The sequence below is a fragment of the Gracilinanus agilis genome, chromosome 4 (assembly GCF_016433145.1).
Source record: "Gracilinanus agilis isolate LMUSP501 chromosome 4, AgileGrace, whole genome shotgun sequence".
Taxonomy (NCBI): Eukaryota; Metazoa; Chordata; class Mammalia; order Didelphimorphia; family Didelphidae; genus Gracilinanus; species Gracilinanus agilis.
The window spans coordinates 177,504,190-177,521,495 of record NC_058133.1 but is presented as its reverse complement, the minus strand read 5'-3'; the positions used below and the strand labels follow the sequence as shown (position 1 = coordinate 177,521,495).

General features: G+C 43.1%; 1 protein-coding gene across 1 annotated transcript in view; it reads right to left on the bottom strand.

The window, feature by feature from the left end:
• Positions 1 to 7,849, bottom strand: part of MPO (myeloperoxidase) — a 21,382-nt gene extending 13,533 nt beyond the window's left edge. The window contains exons 1-9 of the mRNA XM_044675067.1: positions 7,774 to 7,849; positions 7,435 to 7,528; positions 6,373 to 6,548; positions 6,076 to 6,199; positions 5,748 to 5,877; positions 5,169 to 5,357; positions 3,166 to 3,484; positions 1,771 to 1,931; positions 744 to 999 (exon numbers count right to left, since the gene is read on the bottom strand). Of these exons, the coding sequence (XP_044531002.1) occupies positions 744 to 999; positions 1,771 to 1,931; positions 3,166 to 3,484; positions 5,169 to 5,357; positions 5,748 to 5,877; positions 6,076 to 6,199; positions 6,373 to 6,548; positions 7,435 to 7,528; positions 7,774 to 7,849 (1,525 nt within the window). The remainder of the gene's footprint in view (positions 1 to 743; positions 1,000 to 1,770; positions 1,932 to 3,165; positions 3,485 to 5,168; positions 5,358 to 5,747; positions 5,878 to 6,075; positions 6,200 to 6,372; positions 6,549 to 7,434; positions 7,529 to 7,773) is intronic.
• Positions 7,850 to 17,306: the final 9,457 nt, after the last annotated feature.

The window sequence follows — 17,306 nt, the reverse complement described above, 5'->3', positions numbered from 1 at the left end:
CGCATAAATTCACATTCAGCATTTCTGTGGGTATTTGACCAACAAAGGCCAAGTTCTCAGGCCTGTCTACACCAGATTCAGCTGGATGCAATCACCCACACAGATGATCCATTTGCTTCTGATGATACTGAATAAAGGAACATGGCTCTTTCTTCATGAGTTCAAATCTAATCTCAGGCACTTACTAGCTGTGGGGCCCTGAACAAGTCACTTAATCCTGTTTGCCTCAGTTTCCTCATCTGTCAAATGAACCAGAAAAGGAAATTGTAAACGACTCCAGTGTGTTTGCCAAGAAAAACCCAAATGGGGTTACAAAGAGTCAGACTTGACTGAACAATTGATAAATGAGGAGGTTGGAGTAGAGGATCCCCTCAGGTCCTTTCTATCTATGAGTCCTTAATCCTGGGATATACAACCTAACCTCATCCCTACTGAATTTTTTCTTCTATCTGCTCTCCTTACTTTCCAGCCTGTCTGATGAGTGTATATATATATATATATATATATATATTAGAAGCAGCCTCACAGAGGGATTCACTAAACTTGAAACCTGGGGTCCTGGAATCAAATGCTGCCGCTGATATTTACTTCCTATGTGATCCTCCCTTGAGTGTCTTCCTTTTCCTCATCAATAAAATGATTAGATGGTCTCTAAGGTTCCTTTTACCTCTAGATCCTTGATCTCACAAGCCCAAGTCCTTTACCCTCCCTTCCATAGTGGAAGATCCAGAAAAGCTGCTCACCTTCCTTCGCAAGCCTCCAGCTAGCAAAGAAGACTTTACTGAGCGGGACCCTCGGGTTGGGCCCGGCTGGTCGGTACTGAGCATCCAGGCGGAACATGAAGGGCTGGATGAGGGTGTGGCCATAGCGGAAGGCGTTGGTGAAGACATTGGCAATGCGCGGATCTACCGAATCGTTATAACCCCGATAAGGAGGCAAGTACTTCTTCAGGGCGGCTGGCCCCAGCACCAGGGGCAGATAGTGCCGGTAGGTGATGATCTAAAAGACACGCGAAAGAGTTCCCCCCGGCCCTTCCTATTCTGCAGCCTCTCTTTCCCTCGCAGCTCCCGTCCCTCAGGGTTCATGTATCAGGGTCTCCTCCCTCATGACTCAGAGATTTCAGTGAACTCTTGGCAGGAGCGGAAGGCTATCTATCTGATTTTGAGGAACGTGAGGCGTGTTGGTAGCACAGTCTCTGAGGAACATCCCCTCATCCCCCGGTGATCTTTTCCCGGAAGGCTTCGGGGAGCATTGGGGGCACCTCTTCTAATACACCAATCTTGTAGGAGTTTTTATTGAGGTTGTGCTAGATACAGCTCCTTCAGGACGGGAAGGTCCTCTTCCTAGCTGTCTAGCGCACATCTCTACACAACTGTGGGGAAGAGTAGTGCTCTACACACAGTAGATGATGAAAAAATATCTGTTGAATTCGATTGGATTGAATTGATCAAGGAATGGCTTCTACTGTGAAATGGGAAGGTATTGAGGAGTTGCTTGCCCAAGCTTGAATCTTCTAAGCTCCTTCTAAGTTCTTTTTTTTTTTTTAACCCTTACCTTCCCTCTTGGAGTCAATACTGTACATTGGCTCCATGGCAGAAGAGTGGTAAGGGCTAGGCAATGGGGGCCAAGTGACTTGCCCAGGGGGAGGTAGGAAGTGTCTGAGGCCAGATTTGAACCTAGGACCTCCCGTCTCTAGGCTTGGCTCTCAATCCACTGAGCTACTCAGCTGCCCCCTCCTTCTAAGTTCTAATGGGGTCCAGAAATCTCTACCTGGATCTGAGCCCCAACAATTTGCCTGGCTTCTTGGTACAGTTTTTCTCCATCCCATTTGGGGTTCATCCTCTTCAGCAATGTAGCCAAGCGGTTGTGCTCCCGGAGGAAGAGGGTATGCATAGATGTCAGCTCAGGCATCTCGCTGGACCTGCTGTCTCCTGGGGAAACCAAGAAGGTATTGGATTTCAGTCAGGAAATTATTGCTCTTATTATTTACTGGTTGTATATCTCTCTTCTTACCTGAACTTCAGTTTTCTCCTCTGTAAAATGGGGAGATTAGATTAGATGATTTCCAAGGCCTTTTTTAGCTTTGACATTCAAGGATTTTATAATTTTAATAAGCCCCAATTCCCCCAGTTATTAACCACCTGACCTCAGACAAGCTGGTCACCTCTCTGGACTTCAGTTTTCTTGTCTAGAAAATAAAGGGGTTAGACTAGGCAATCTCTAAATTCTGTGAGCCTGCCCACCTCTTTTTTCCTACCAAAGTAGAAGAAATGCATCTCTCCTTAGACACACACTTTCCTCCCTCATCTTGGGCCTCAATACCCTACCTCTTCCTATTGTAAGAAATACAATGGACATAGAGGGATAGATTTTAAAATATTATGGTTTTAAAAGATTTAATGGTAGCCATTAGAAAAAAGGAAGCCATGTGCCATACTAAGAGTCAGATTAAAAGACCCTCGTCCTGTTATCTCCTCCTCCCATCCTGGTTCCCTTCTAAATCACCAAAAGAGGCAGAGGAAGGAGTTACAGCCAACCATAAAACAATAACGTTACCACGGAAATGTGGGGGCGCAGGAGAGATCAAAGGGGATTTGGGGAAAACTAAGGACTTATGGGGGATGAAGTCCAAAGTTCAAAACCTCCATTTATACACTCTACCAAAGCTGCACATCCTCTGCGACCCCACAGAAGCCATACCTCCCCCATACATCTTTTCTGGACATCCCAATACACGGCAGCTCATCTCAATGATCTCTCTCAAGTCCTTCCCAGCACTAAATCCTATGGAAATGGCTTTGGGAACCCAGAAAGCCTGCTCAGTTGAATAAATTTATGTGAGCTTTATGTATTTTTATTTCTATATTAAATATTAATTATATAGTAAATGTTTTATTTATATTAAATATTAAATTTCCATGTTAAATTGTATATGTATATATATGTAAATTTCTATAAGGATCTGCTCCCATCCACTACCTTTTATCTCCATAAACATCACCCATAATAGGCCCTCAAAAATATTTGTTGACTAACTAATTCTGCCCTCTTAAGTTGGCCATGGTGGGAAAGAGGGGGAAAAACGGAAAAGGTGATGGCATAATAATAACAATTGAAATGAATTTCTCAACGTCACCCTCCCCACCTCTACTCCATCCTCCTGACCTGCCAAGAAACATCGGACTCGGGCCGTGCGGTTGGTGAGCAAACAAGGATCATCATGGAGGTTGTCAAAGGGCAGGAGGGCCCTCCCATTGTCCCGAAACTGATTGTTCACAGCCAACAGTCCTAGTTGGTTGGTCCTATTCCGGAGGTGGCGGGCGAGGGGCTCCTCACTGCCATACACCATGCTGGCATCCAGGAAGGAAGTGAGGGCATTGATCTGATTGCGGATGGTAATGTTGCCTTCCGTACAGGCTGGGCAGGAACGGAAGAAGGGAATGCAATCGTTCCTGTTGGTGATCCGGGGGTCATTGGGTGGGATCTAATGACAAGAAAGACAGGGCTGGGCTGAGCCTCCAACAGAGGCTTATCCTCTCTCAGCCCCCAATTAATCAGCAAACATTTATTAAACCAAATTGCCAGTATTGAAAAGGAAAAAAGGCAAAATCACAACCAATGAAGAAGAAATGAAAACCATTATTGGAAGTTATTTTGCCCAACTATATGCCAATAAATCTGACAATCTAAGTGAAATAGATGAATACTTACAAACATATAGCCTACTCAGATGAACAAAAGAGGAAATAGAATACTAAAACAAGCATTTATTAAGTAACTATTCTGTGCCAGGCATGGGAATACAAAGATAGAAATGAAATAGTACCTGGTCTCAAGGAGTTTATAATCTACCACCTTGGATGCCCATCCCTCTAAGCAGCTTTTCACCTGTGCCCTCAAGGGAAAGGAGGCTAATTAACACTTTAAGACTATATCTATATCTATATCTATATCTATATCTATATCTATCTAGATCTCTAGATCTATCTATATATATACATACATATATATATACACACACATATATATATATATAAAACCATATACCTATAGCTGGAGGCAAATACCCCTCTAACACCCTCCATCTCTCCTGTCTTTTGTTCTGGTTGTCCACACATATAATCCTCTTCTATCCCATGCTCAAAGGATCAGAACAGGCCTTGAGTAGCCGGGACAGAAGGAGGAAGTATGAGGCCTAAAGGCCATTCTCCCTAGATCCAGTCTGGCCATCTCTCTAAGCTAAATCATGGCTCTGAGTTTCTCTAAATATATTTCCTTCCCAAGGGAAGAATTTAATAAAAAGAGAGATACAAGAAGGTACAGAAAAGGCTCCCCATTAGTAGAAATGGGAAGTTATTGAGGAATCTTAATAGAAAATGGCCCTCTAAATTTCTCTATCAGTCTCTCTTCTCTTTTCCCTTTTCTCAAGAGGGAAAAAAAGAGATACAGAAAGGGATGTTGAATGGTACCAAGAAAAAACAGATATTTGGGATCAAGAGGACAGCTTTCAAATCTTGGCATTTATTCCCAATGTGACTTTGGGTATTATAATCACTTTGATGAAATAAGTCTAAATTTTCTCATTGGGAAGATGTGGGATTTGGTCTAGATTAAGGGTTCTGAACCTTTTTGTGTGTCACGGATCCCTTTGACAGTATGGCAAAGCTTATGGCCTTCTCAGAAGAATATATATATTTTTAAATTTAGGTTTATTCATTTACTTAATTAATTTAGAATATTTTTCCAGGGTTACATGATTCATGTTCTTTCCCTCCCCTTCTCCCACCCCTCTCCTATAGCCAACAAGCAATTCAACTGGATTTTACATGTATCATTGATCCAGACCTATTTCCATATTATTAATATTTGCACTAGAGTGATCATTTAGAGTCTACCTCCCTAATCATATCCCCATCGAACCATGTGATCAAGCAGTTGTTTTTCTTCTGTTTCTACTCCCACATTTTTAAATAATTAAAGGAAATGCTAAATTTCAGTTAGATATTAATGAAAAGAAAAATGTATATTTTCTTCCCATCCATGTTCATAGACTTCTTGAAATTTATCCAGAGAAACCTTAACCTGCGGAAACCAAGTTAAGAACTCCTTTCTAGACTGTCTCTAATGTCTTTTCACAACTGAGGAACTTCCCATTTCCAGGCCAGTACCTTGAGGGGGAAGCAGGAAGGCTGCTGTGCACAGGAGTGCTCACAGTTCTCGGTCAGGACAGGCTCAGGGGTGAGGTCCAAGTCATGGTCAATGAACTGGCCCCACTGCATGAATATAAGGGCCCTCTCCTGGTCTTGGGTCAGCTTCTCATTTGGGAATCGGACAATTTTGTTGGAGACTTCTCGGGCCTGGAGTTGAGGATGAACAGAAGAGGGCAGAGGAGGTAGGAAAGAGAAGATGGGGTGTTGTAGAAAGGAGAGAAGATAAAGGAGGAGAAAAAGATTGGGGTAGAGAAGAGAGGCCAGGAGAGTTGGAGAATGAGAGATAAAGGAGTATTAGAATGAGAAACAATGAAAAGAGGCAAGTCATCCCATCTCCCACCTTCTGAAGCCCCTCAGGACTGCCCATTCCCAGGGTCTGCTGGTAACAAAGGCTTCTCTGTAGGATCAGAGAGAGGCTGGAGATGGGGCTCATCTTATCTTGGACTCAAGAGCTACAGAGATGAGGTTGCTGGGATCAGTCTCCAAAAGACTCAGAGCCAAATGGCATCTCTGTCACCCCACCCACCCAATTCTTACCAGAGGAACAACGAAACCATTTCTTTTTGCCCCATTTGTCCACCCATAGGGGCGAGAAACTCCATCCTCATACTCAGCAGGTAACCAACGGACAAAGGCCCTGTTAGATGCTCCTAAAGTGGGTCTCCTCCTGGAATGTGAACAGAGACAGCTTAGCCAGGCTGAGGTAAGGAAGGAGGAATCCAGGGCAGCCCAGTTATACATCACTGAGTTGCATGTGGGGAACTCAAGAGGAAGTCATCACCCACTGGTGGGAAGAAAGGAGCATGGGAGGTATTGATTGCCACTACAAGAAGGGGATGTTGGCTGGCAAGTTCTAGTCTCCTACATGTTGTTGCATTCTCCTGTGATAGTACGGTACTTGTAGTTGGGATCACACTTTACTGCCACGTCCTGGTAGGCACAGCCGCTAGCCTTGGACAGTAGCTCCAGCTGGAGAGGGGTCAACACATCTGAAGTAAAAAGGAACAGAGCTGTGAAAAAGACTTGGGGGGGTCACTGGTCTCCCTTGCCTGACCCACTCCTATGCTGCCACCCTCTCCCTCTTAACTCCCAGTGAGATCAGAATTCAAGGCAGCAAAGCTCTTGGAGGTCTGAAGTCAGTCTAGCTGGTTCAGGGAAGTACCTGTGATGTTGAAGGGTCTCCGGTACCAAGGCTGCAACTTTCCCTCCAGAAGATTCAAGGCCACATGAAGGTAGTCAGCAGCTCGAGCAGCAGTCCGGGTCCCTGCCACTGGCTGCTTGATAAAGGACATGAGGTCCCTGGCAGTTGCTGTTCCACTCCTCATCTTCTGCTTAATTCTGCTCAAAGGTAGAGGAAGGAAAGAGGGAGAATATGAGGTGAAGGGGAGATAGTGGTGGAGAAGAACTGGAAGGAAGACCCTCCCTAACTCTCCAGCTCTTTGACAGAAAGATGATAGGATCATAGATTTATCACTAGATAGGACTTTAGTGTAGACCCAAAGAGATTGAGTTACTTGCACTGGGTTTATACAAGCATACAAGTAAATGGCAAAGCGAGGATTTAAACCCAAAACTTTTGACTCCAAATTACATGGTCTTTTCACTCTACACAGTCTTCCCCCTAAATAGATCCTTAGATCATTAGAGGGAGACTTCTCTGAGATCTTTGCAAACAGGATTGGATCTTTATTCAACCAGGCTAGGGGACATTCTTCTTTTTTTTGCCATGTACTATAGTAGTTGTTGTTATTGTTATTGTTATTATTATTTTACCGAGTACATATAATAACAAATTTCCACGTAAGTTTTCCGAAGCTATAAATCCAAATTGTCTCTCTCTCTCCTTCCCTTCCCGATCCTGAAGCTGGCAAGCAATTTGAGCTGGGTTTTACATGTATGATCATGTAAAAAATATTTCCAGCGTGTTCTTTTTTGTAAGAGAATAATCTTATAAAACCAAAACCCCAAATAAGCTAAAGTGAAAGATCGCGGGCTTTGATCTGCATCCAACTCCAACAGTTCTTTCTCTCAAGGTGGAAAGCATTCTTTGTCATAAGTCTTAGGGGACACTCTGGTCGGAGGCAGGGGATAATGAAAGAGAGACCCTGCACCCCAACTTCTTATGACTCAGAAAGATAGACTGAGGCTCTGGCCTAGGAACCTTCCCTCCCTCAGTAGTCCCTCCCAGTAAGTAGGGCTCTTTCCCCAGGAGCACAGTTCCCACCTTTCTCTCCTCTCCTTGTAGGCTTTATCCACCAGTCGCTTGGCCTCCTCCATGCTACTCAACACCACAGAGTTATCCACCTCCCCAGGAATGGCTGCCCAGATATCCAGAGGAAAAAGGGAGTAAGGACACTTATCTAGCCATGTCCAAGAAATGCCACCACCTCACTCCTCTGCCCCAATCTGGGAGTTCCTGCCTGGGACCCCATCACCCTCTCTTTCCCAACCCCAAAAAGCCCTGGAGAAGGGGAAGGCCCTTGAGGTCTCTGATTGGCCCCTTTTCCCTCTTAAGACATCTCTGACTGGCACTTCCCTTCCTCCCCAAAATTCAATCAGTTACCAGAGGAGGTGGCCACCAACCATGGGGGCAAGAGCAATGCAATCAGGAACACTGTGAGGGGCAGGAACAGCTTCATCTCTGTAAGAGATACCCCCATCCCACCCCCACAGGCTAAGTTAGAAACCTCACATGGTGCCCCAGAATCATCATAAGACTTTAGGGCTAAAAGACTGCTGAGAGATCCTCTAGTACCATCACCTCTCCTGACACCCAACACTGGCCCCATTTTACAGAGTCAAAAGACGAGGCCCAGAGAGGGGGAATGATGACCAATTTCCCCTAAGTGGTAAGTGGTAAAAGCAAGACTAGAACCCAGGGCTCAGATTTCTGCCCTCCACTCCTACCTACTTAGTCCACTGGGCAGGATCCTCCTATATTTTAACTCATCCTTATATAGCATTTTAAGGTTTGCAAGAACATTTGGCATCCATCTTCATATAGTTCCACAAAGTGGGTGCTACTATTATCCTTATTTTGCAGGTAAGGAAATGGAGATTTGGAGAGTTTGTGACTTGCCCAAGGGCACACAGCTAGTAGGCTTCTAAGGTAGGATTTGAACCTAAACCTTCCTGATGTCAAAGTCAGAGTGCTATCTACTATGACATGCTGCCTATGGACCTTCTTCCACCCTCTTCTTGAAGAACTCAGGACTTTAGAACTTACCTCTCATTTCCTGCTGTCTTCTTCCACCCCAAGAAGGTTTGGAAAGAGGCTTTTATATCCTCAGACAAGAGATGGGGAAGGATAGAATTCTGGGGTGGGGTCTAAGATAGCCCCTCCTCTTGGGGTGGAGCCGCATGCTCCCTCTTACTTGTTTTTCAAGAGCTATCTGGCCTGGTTCCCCACATCCCCTGCAATGCTCCTTCCTGAGCAGGGTCTCCTTGCTGGTGTCCACCTCTGTTCCATGTACCTCCTCTCCTAAATCAAGACCTGAAGCTCCCACTCCTTCCCTCAGGAGTTCCTTGGACCTGGCTCTCCCTCTTGCCAGGAACCCTGTTCCAACTAGAAGTTACCAGTTGGGATAGCTGCAAGGACAAAGAGGTTGGAGATGGAGAATTGAGCCTTGTTCCCCCTGACCCCTTTGCACAGAATCTTTGGTCACTTCAGTTTATATGGCTTCCAGACTCCCCAACTCCCAACAACAAAACTCCAACTTCAGCCACCCATTGAACCATCTAAAGGAACTCTTCTCCCTAAGCTCTTTTTTTTTTTAGCAGGACAAAGTCAGGATTTCCAGAAGTTTCTAGGGATTCGAGCAAGCCACCTCATGATAAGAAGATTTCTGCTAGGGCTATGGAAGCAGAGACCCTCTGAGTGGAAGTCCCTAGGCTGAAGGGGGAGGGGCAGCTTGGAGGTCTATTGAATCAGAGAGTTTCCTTGGAAGAGACCTCAACTAACAGACAAATTACTTTATTGGTGTTTATTTGGATTTGTTAAAATAAAATTTATCCTTGGTATTTGGAGATTCTGGGTTCAAATCTGGCCTCAGATACTTCCTAACTGTGAGACCCTGGGCAAGTCACTTAATTCCCTTTGCCTAGACCATGATCTTTTGTCTTAGAGTTGTTACAGTAAGTAAAGGTTAGAAAAAATAAAATTTCTCAAAAGTGAAGGGATTTTAGGGATCATCTACTCCCTCATCTTACTGATGAGGAAGCCGAGTCTCAGAGAAAGGAAATCACTTACCCATGGTTGTCACACAGGTAGTAAAGATTTGAACCCACAGCCTTTGTTTGGCTCCCGATCTAGTGTTCTCACTATACCCTGTGGGCTACATTGTCCTTCCTTCCTTCCTTCCTTCACTGTTCCTACTCCTAACCCTCACAAAGTACTTACTGGCCATTCTCCCTCATACCAGTCCTGTGGTCTTTTTTGTCCCTGACTCCTTCTAAGCCTTCTCTCTCTCTGCTTCATCTCAATCTTTTCACCCCTAAACCACCATGAGACCATCTCTTTTCATGCCTAAGTTATCAAATTTTGAAGTATGGGTGGGACAGTGGGACAGCGATTGACAGAGATCTGGGTTCCATGAAAAACTTCTCTGCAACCAGACAAGAATCTCACTCTCCTTCTGCCACAAATGCCCAGCAATTCTAGCCAAAGAAGTTTTCCATGCCTAGCTGCTTCTTCTCTCAAGAGCACAGCCCTCCCTCTTCCAGGCATTGTCTTCAATTGGGGAGGACACAGCATTTCACCCTGGTGAGAAGGGGAGAAGTATGATGGTTAGAGACCAAATGAGGGTGTAGAATGAGACTCTGTGCCCTGGGATCCCTCCCCAAAAGCATGGCACAGGGTGGAAAGCATGGCTCTGGAGTCACAGAAATTGGGTTCAAATTTCACTTGGCATTTGCTAGTTATATGACTGAGAAAATTATTTAATATCCCTAGGCTTCACTTTTTCTCCACTAGAAAAAGAAATCAAACTAGATGGCCTTGGACATCTGTCATTGTTCTGGATTTCTGACCCTATGACCCAAGCTCATCTTCAAGGGAGTAGAGACACTGATACAAGGAGGAAAGGATCCAGAATTGTCCCTTTCCATCTCCTTCCAAATCCCATGGTTTAATCCAGCCCCACAACCCTTCAGATGCAGGCTCCCCCCAGCCTCCTAGGAATTTCTCTTAACTTCTCCAGAACTCAGTTTCCTTATCTGTAAAATGAAGCATCCTAGCTCAGTTCTGCTAAGGTGCCTCCATCCATATTTTCAGGAAAGAACCCTCTTTAGGAGCATCTAACAGGACCTCTGCATGCTGGTTACCTGCTAAGTACAAGGCTAGAATATCTCTGCTCTTCAGGAGGATGAAGTAGCTAAAGAAAACTGGCTCCCCTGTTCCTCTGGTAAAAAAAAGGGATGAAAAGAATGATGGAGATATTGCCTAGCTTTGGAGATCTTGGGGGTTGGCCCCAGGATCTGCTCAGTTCTTCCCCACAAAGTTCAAGCCCTTTGTACTGGTTTGGCTTTGGGGGGGGCTGGAGTATAGGGCTGTGTCTCACGAAGTCTGGGGTGAGTGGCAGAGGCAGTATGTCTCCTCACAACCTTTTGCTACAAGTGAAATCAAATTAGTGTGAGCCTTTAGGCTGGCTCTGAATGGGGAAAGATATTATTGAAGGACAGTATACAGCCCAGGGTGGGGGGAATGATGGGGCAGGAAGAGACAGTTAATGTGTCCTGCTCGTGGTAGTGATACATGCAGGGGAAACTGATAGGATGATTCTAAAACCAGTATGAGCCCTTTGTCTTCTTAGCACCAGGCAGGGAAACAACCACTACCAGGCTCATTGCCCATTCATCCTCTTCACACACTATATACCAACTGTTCTTTATACATCCCATTCCACCCTACCACCACATCTTTGCAAAGGCTGTTCCTCCTGTTTGGAATGTCCTTCTTCCTCACTTTTGTTTCTTGGAATCCCTGGCTCTCTTCAAAACTGAAATCAAATGCCACTTTTTATGCAAGGTCTACTCTGAGTCTTCCCAGTAGTTAGTGCCCTCCTAATTTATTTTGTGTCTCCTTATCTGTGTATATGGTGCCCACCACCTCCCACCCCACTCCCAAGGATGAAGCAAGCTCTTCGAGGACAGACTGTCTTCATATTTCCCAGAGCCGAGCACATAGTGGCATCCTAGAGCTCAGGCTGGAAGGGGGTCTCAGAGACCATCCAATCCAACTTTTTCATTTTACAGATAAGGAAACTGAGGCTGAGAGAGGTTAAGTGACTTTACCTAGGTCATACAGGTAATAAATGACAAAATTGAGATTGAACCTAGGTCTTCTGATTTCGTAACCAAAGTTCTTTCCAATATTCACTGCTTCCTAGGTGCTTAATAAATGCTTATTGTGGGGCAGCTAATGGTTCAGAGGATATAGAACCAGACCTGGAGATGGGAGATCCTGGCCTCAGACGCTTCCTAGCTGTGTGACCCTGGGCAAATCACTTAACTCCAATTGCCTTGCCCATACTGATCTTCTGCATTATTGGAACCAATATTTGGTCTCCGTTCTAAGACAGAAGGTAAGAGTTTTAAATAAATAAATGTTTGTGGAACCTCCTTCCCCTTGAGTTTTTTTTTTGAAGGGGGTTTCAACCTGTTGTTTCCTGAAGCAGTGTGCTCCCCCAAAATGAGTGGAGACAGGACAATATAATTGGAGTGGTGAGAAGCTGGACCCCCTTCTGGGTAAGGGGCTGCTCCTTCATGCCTCAACATAGCCAAGCAGGCCCTGGTTCTCGATATGAGCTAATAAGGCAGGAAGTCTGGCCTGAGACGGTTAGGCACTGCAGGAAGGGCTCTGGGGCCTGGGGGGGCTCAAGGACTACCCTAGACTTCCTCTATCCTATCCTTCACCCAGTTCTCCTTCACCCACCCCAGCTTTCTGGGATAGGGCAGACCCACTCAGCCTGAGACTGGATTTTCAGGAACCTGCCAAGAGAGCAATGACTGCTGACTGTGTTTATCAGTAAGCAATAGCTTTCCTTTGTAAGCACTTCATACTTTACAAAGCATGTTCACATGTAGTCTCCTTTGAAACCCATCATAATCCTGTCAGAATATAAGATATTGTTGTTGTCTCATTTTTTTTCAGAAGTATCCACTCTTTGTGACACCATTTGGAGTTTCCTTGACCAAGAAAGACAATAGAGTGGTTGGCCATTTCTGTCTCTACTTTTTTTTATAGATAAAGAAACTGAGGCCAACTGGGATAAATGACTTGCCTAGGGTCACACAGCTAAAATCTGATATCAGATTTTAAGTCAGAAAGCAGAATCTTCCTGACTCCAGGCCCAGTGCTCTATCCAGGGCACCACCTAGCATAAGGTATTCTGAGCCTCATTTTACAGGTGAGGAAACTGAAATTGTGAGAAAATAAGAGCACACAAGATCACATAGCTTATAGGTGGTAATGGTGATGCCAGAATAGAAACTTGGGACTTCTGAACTCCAGTTCTAATGCATATTGTGAGCTGCCCCTTAGAAACAAGATCAGAGGGTTTTAAATTATAGGAGGAAGGATTTAAATGAAAGTTTGAAGACCTCCTTTAGAGAATGAAACTCAGAAATGGAAGAAAAGGAACACTGCAAAGAGAATCTTTCCCCCAGAAGATACCTGAAAACAAGAGTCACCATTCTCTAGCCCAAGCAGGGATAGGGAGAAGCTACTTGTCTGGTGGCCAGAAAATGGCCCTATGGCTGGTACATATGTCTGAGGCCTAGAGTGAGGACATGACTTACCAATTCTCTCAGGCCTTGAAAAAACAGGAAACTTGACCCTTCCCAGTGGTCCCCAAACTGCTGGTCCAGGGGTCGGCAACGGATGGCTCTCGAGCCATATCTGGCTCTTTTGAGGGTCAGATATGACTCTTTCTGCAGGAGCCATAAAGTCAATTTTTTTTTCAGGCGCTGTTACAGGAGCACACTGTGAGCATTGTACGGCTCTCACGAAATTACATTTTTAAAAATGTGGCGTTTATGGCTCTCACAGCCAAAAAGGTTGCCGACCCCTGCTCTAGAGGAACACCTTGAGGACTTCACCATCTGTAGGGAATCCTTTTCCATTTAAACTCTGTCCTAAAAAGTCTACACTTAGGAGAGTGTACATGATAGCAGAGTATTTTCTTAATTTTTAAAAAATTTAACAAAAACAATTTTTTAACTCTTACCTTCCATCTTAGAATCAATAGTGGGTATTTGGTTCCAAGGGAGAAGAGCAGTAAGGGCTAGGCAAAGGGGGTTAAGCGACTCACCCAGGGTCATACAGCTAGGAAGTGTCTGAGGCCAGATTTGAACCCAAGACCTCCCATGTCCAAGTCTGACTCTCTATTCACTGAGCCATTAGCTACCCCACCACAAGCACTTATTAAATGCCTACTATATGCTAGGCACTAAGTTAAATGTATTACAAATATTATTTTATCCCCACAACAACCTTCAGAAGTCAGTGTTGTTATTGTACCCATTTTACAAATGAAGAAACTGAAGGAGAAATTGTCACTTGCCCAGGATCATACAGCTATTCAAAGATTTTAAGTCAAATCATCCAGGCTCCAATTCTAGGATGCTATCCAGCGTACCACCTAGCTGCCTAGTGATTGAGTATGTTTCTTTTTGTTTTGTGCCTGGCTTGATGTTAATGATCAGAGATCACCTAAATCATCTCTGTTGTTGCATCCATCAAAGTATCTCAGATTGCTTTGACATGTTTCTGGGAAACATCTTATTGGAGGAGCTCCTTTTCCAAGTCAAATGCTTTTTTTTTAAATAATCAACAATAATTCAACAGTGGAATATTGTATTCTCTTCATCTTTCTGTTGACTGAGTGGCCAGAGATATGGTAAAAACATTTGTGAAATCCCACATGTCCCCTCCTTATATTTTCAACATCAATGAAAAGAAGTGAGGAAAAGTAACATATCAGTGCCAGATTTCAAACTATATTACAAAGCAGTAATCATCAAAACAATCTGGTACTGCCTAAGAAATAGTATGGTAGATCAGTGGAATAGATGAGGTACATGATTCACTGTATTAAATGATCATAGCAAATCTGGTGTTTGATAGACCCCCAAGATCCAAGCTTTGGGGACAAGAACTTACTATCAGATGAAAATTGCTGGGAAAATTGGTAAGTAATTTGGCAGAACTAAGTATTGACCAATATCTCGCACTGTTTACCAAGATAAGGTCAAAATCATTTAGACATTTAGGGAGATATCATAAGCAAAATAATGGAGCATAGGAAATTTTACCTATCAAATCTATGGCTAAGGGAAGAATTTATAAATAAGAGGTTTTAAAAAAGAGGTCTTAGGAAGTAAAATGAATCATTTTGATGAAATTAAATTAAAAAGGGATTGCACAAATAAAACCAATGCAGCCAACATTAGAAGGAAAGCAGGAAACTGAAGGAGGTGGGCAGGAATTTTTTTTTTTAATTTTAAACTCTTAACTTCTGTGTATTGACTTATAGGTGGAAGAGTGGTAAGGGTAGGCAATGGGGGTCAAGTGACTTGCCCAGGGTCACACAGCTGGGAAGTGTCTGAGGCCGGATTTGAACCTAGGACCTCCCGTCTCTAGGCCTGGCTCTCAACCCACTGAGCAACCCAGCTGCCCCCAGGGCAGGAATTTTATAGCAAGTTCCTCTGATAGATTTCTCAAATGAAGATAGAGGGAGAACTGAGTCAAATTTATAAGAATACAAGTCATTCTCCAATTAAAAAGTGGTCAGTGGATATAAACTGTCAGTTTTCAGAGGAAGAAATCAAAGCTATCAATAGTCAATAAAGATGCTCTGAATATAAAATAAAATAGCTCTGAAGTGTCAATTCATACCCATCATACTGGCTAATTTGACAAAAAAAAAAAAAGAAAATGGCAAATGTTAGCAGGAGTGTAGGAAAAAATGCATTGTTAATGGAGTTGTGAACTAATTTTAACCCAGGTTCTCCCATCTCCCATCTGGCTCTTTATCCACTGAGCCACCTAGCTGCCCCACCCATACTCTGAAGGATTTTGAAATTTAGTCTATATTCTAAATTATCATTGCCTATAGTTGTCATATCTCTCCATCTGTGGAGAATAAGTATTTGCTGACCAAGGTAGTTTGGTCTCCTCACTGTGACAATTGCTTTACATGTATTAAACCATGTTAGGAATTGGTGTTTGTCCATCGTGACGTCTTTCTTTGTCAATTTCTTGGTGTCAATAGTTTCTTTTTTTTTTTTTAAACTCGTACTTCGGTGTATTGTCTCATAGGTGGAAGATTGGTACGGGTGGGCAATGGGAGTCAAGTGACTTGCCCAGGGTCACACAGCTGGGAAGTGGCTGAGGCCGAGTTTGAACCCAGGACCTCCTGTCTCTAGGCCCGACTCTCACTCCACTGAGTTACCCAGCTGCCCCCTCAATAGTTTCTTTTATTAAATTTTGTTTTATTTTCAGTTCCAAATTCTCTCTCTCCCTTCACTCCTTCCTTGACTCACCGAGAAGGGAGGAAATACAATATCCATTACATATATGAAGTCATGCAAAACACATTTCTAGGGATCAGGGAGGCAGGAAATGAAAGAAGGGGAAAATATACTTCAATATGCACTGAGTCCATCAGCTGTCTATCTATAGATGTTTCATCTATATTCATCTATGTTTCATCATGAGTCCTTTGGAACTGTGGTGGATCAGAGCTAATAAGCCTTTCATAGATAATTATCTTTGCAATATTGCTATGTAGATTGTTCTACTGGTTATGTTCTCTTTACTTGGTATAAATCATAGAGATCTTAGGTTTTTCTGAAGACATCCCCTTTATCATTTCTTATAACACAATATCTATCACACTCATATACCAGAAATTGTTCAGCCATTCCACAACTGATGGGCATCCTCTTCTTTTCCAATTTTTTGCTACCACAAAAAAGAGCTGTTATAAATATTTTTGTATATCTTCTCCTTTTTCTTTGATTTCTTTGGTTTAGAGATCTAGTAATGATGTTTCTGGACCACAGAATATACAGTTTTATAGCCGTTGGGGCTTAATAACAAATTGTTCTCCAGAATGGTTGGATCAGTTCACAACTCCGCCAACAGTACATTAGTATACCTATTTTTTTCCACATCCTCTCTAATGTTTGTCATTTTCCTTTTCTGTCATATTACCTGATCTGATGTGTGTGAGGTGGTACATTTGCATTTGTCATTGTTATTGATTCAAAGCATTTTTTCATAACCATGCTTAGCTTTGATTTCTTTCTCTGAAAACTTCCTATTCAATATCTTTGATCATTTATTAGTGAATAGCTCTTGTTCCTATATTTGACTCAGTCCCCCATATGTTTGAGAAATGAAACTCTTATCAGAAAAACTTGCTGCAAAGATTTCCCCCCGACCTAGTTCCCTACTTTCCTTCTAATCTTGGCTGCATTGATTTTGTTTGTGTAAAATCTTTATAATTTTATGTAATCAAAATCATCCATTTTACCTTTTGGAAGCTTCTCTCTTATTTGGTCATGAATTCTTCCCCTCTCCATAGATATGACAGGGAATTTCTTCCATTCTCTGCTCTTTTGCTTATGATATCCCCGTTAAGGTCTAACTATTGTACCCATTTTGATCTTATCTTAGTATATAGTATGAGATGTTGGTCTATGCCTAATTCCTGCAGACTACTTTCCAATTTTCTCGGCAGTTTGCTTTGTTTTGTTTTGTTTTGTTAATCAAATAGTGAGTTCTGGTCCCAGTAGCTGAGGTTTTTGGATTTACCACACACTTGGTTATGTACTTACTTGCTTTTGTATATTGTCTATGTAATGGGCTCCACTGATCACCACTCTACTTTTTATCAAGTCCCAAATTGTTTTATGAATACAGCTTTGTAGTATAGTTTGACATCTATTTCTGCTAGGTTCCCTTCCTTCACTTTTTTTCCCCCTAATTTCCTTGATATTCTTGACCTATTGCTCCTCTAGATGAATTTTGTTACCATTTTTTCCTAGCTCTGCGAAGGAATTCTTTGGTAGTTTAATTGGCATAACACTAAG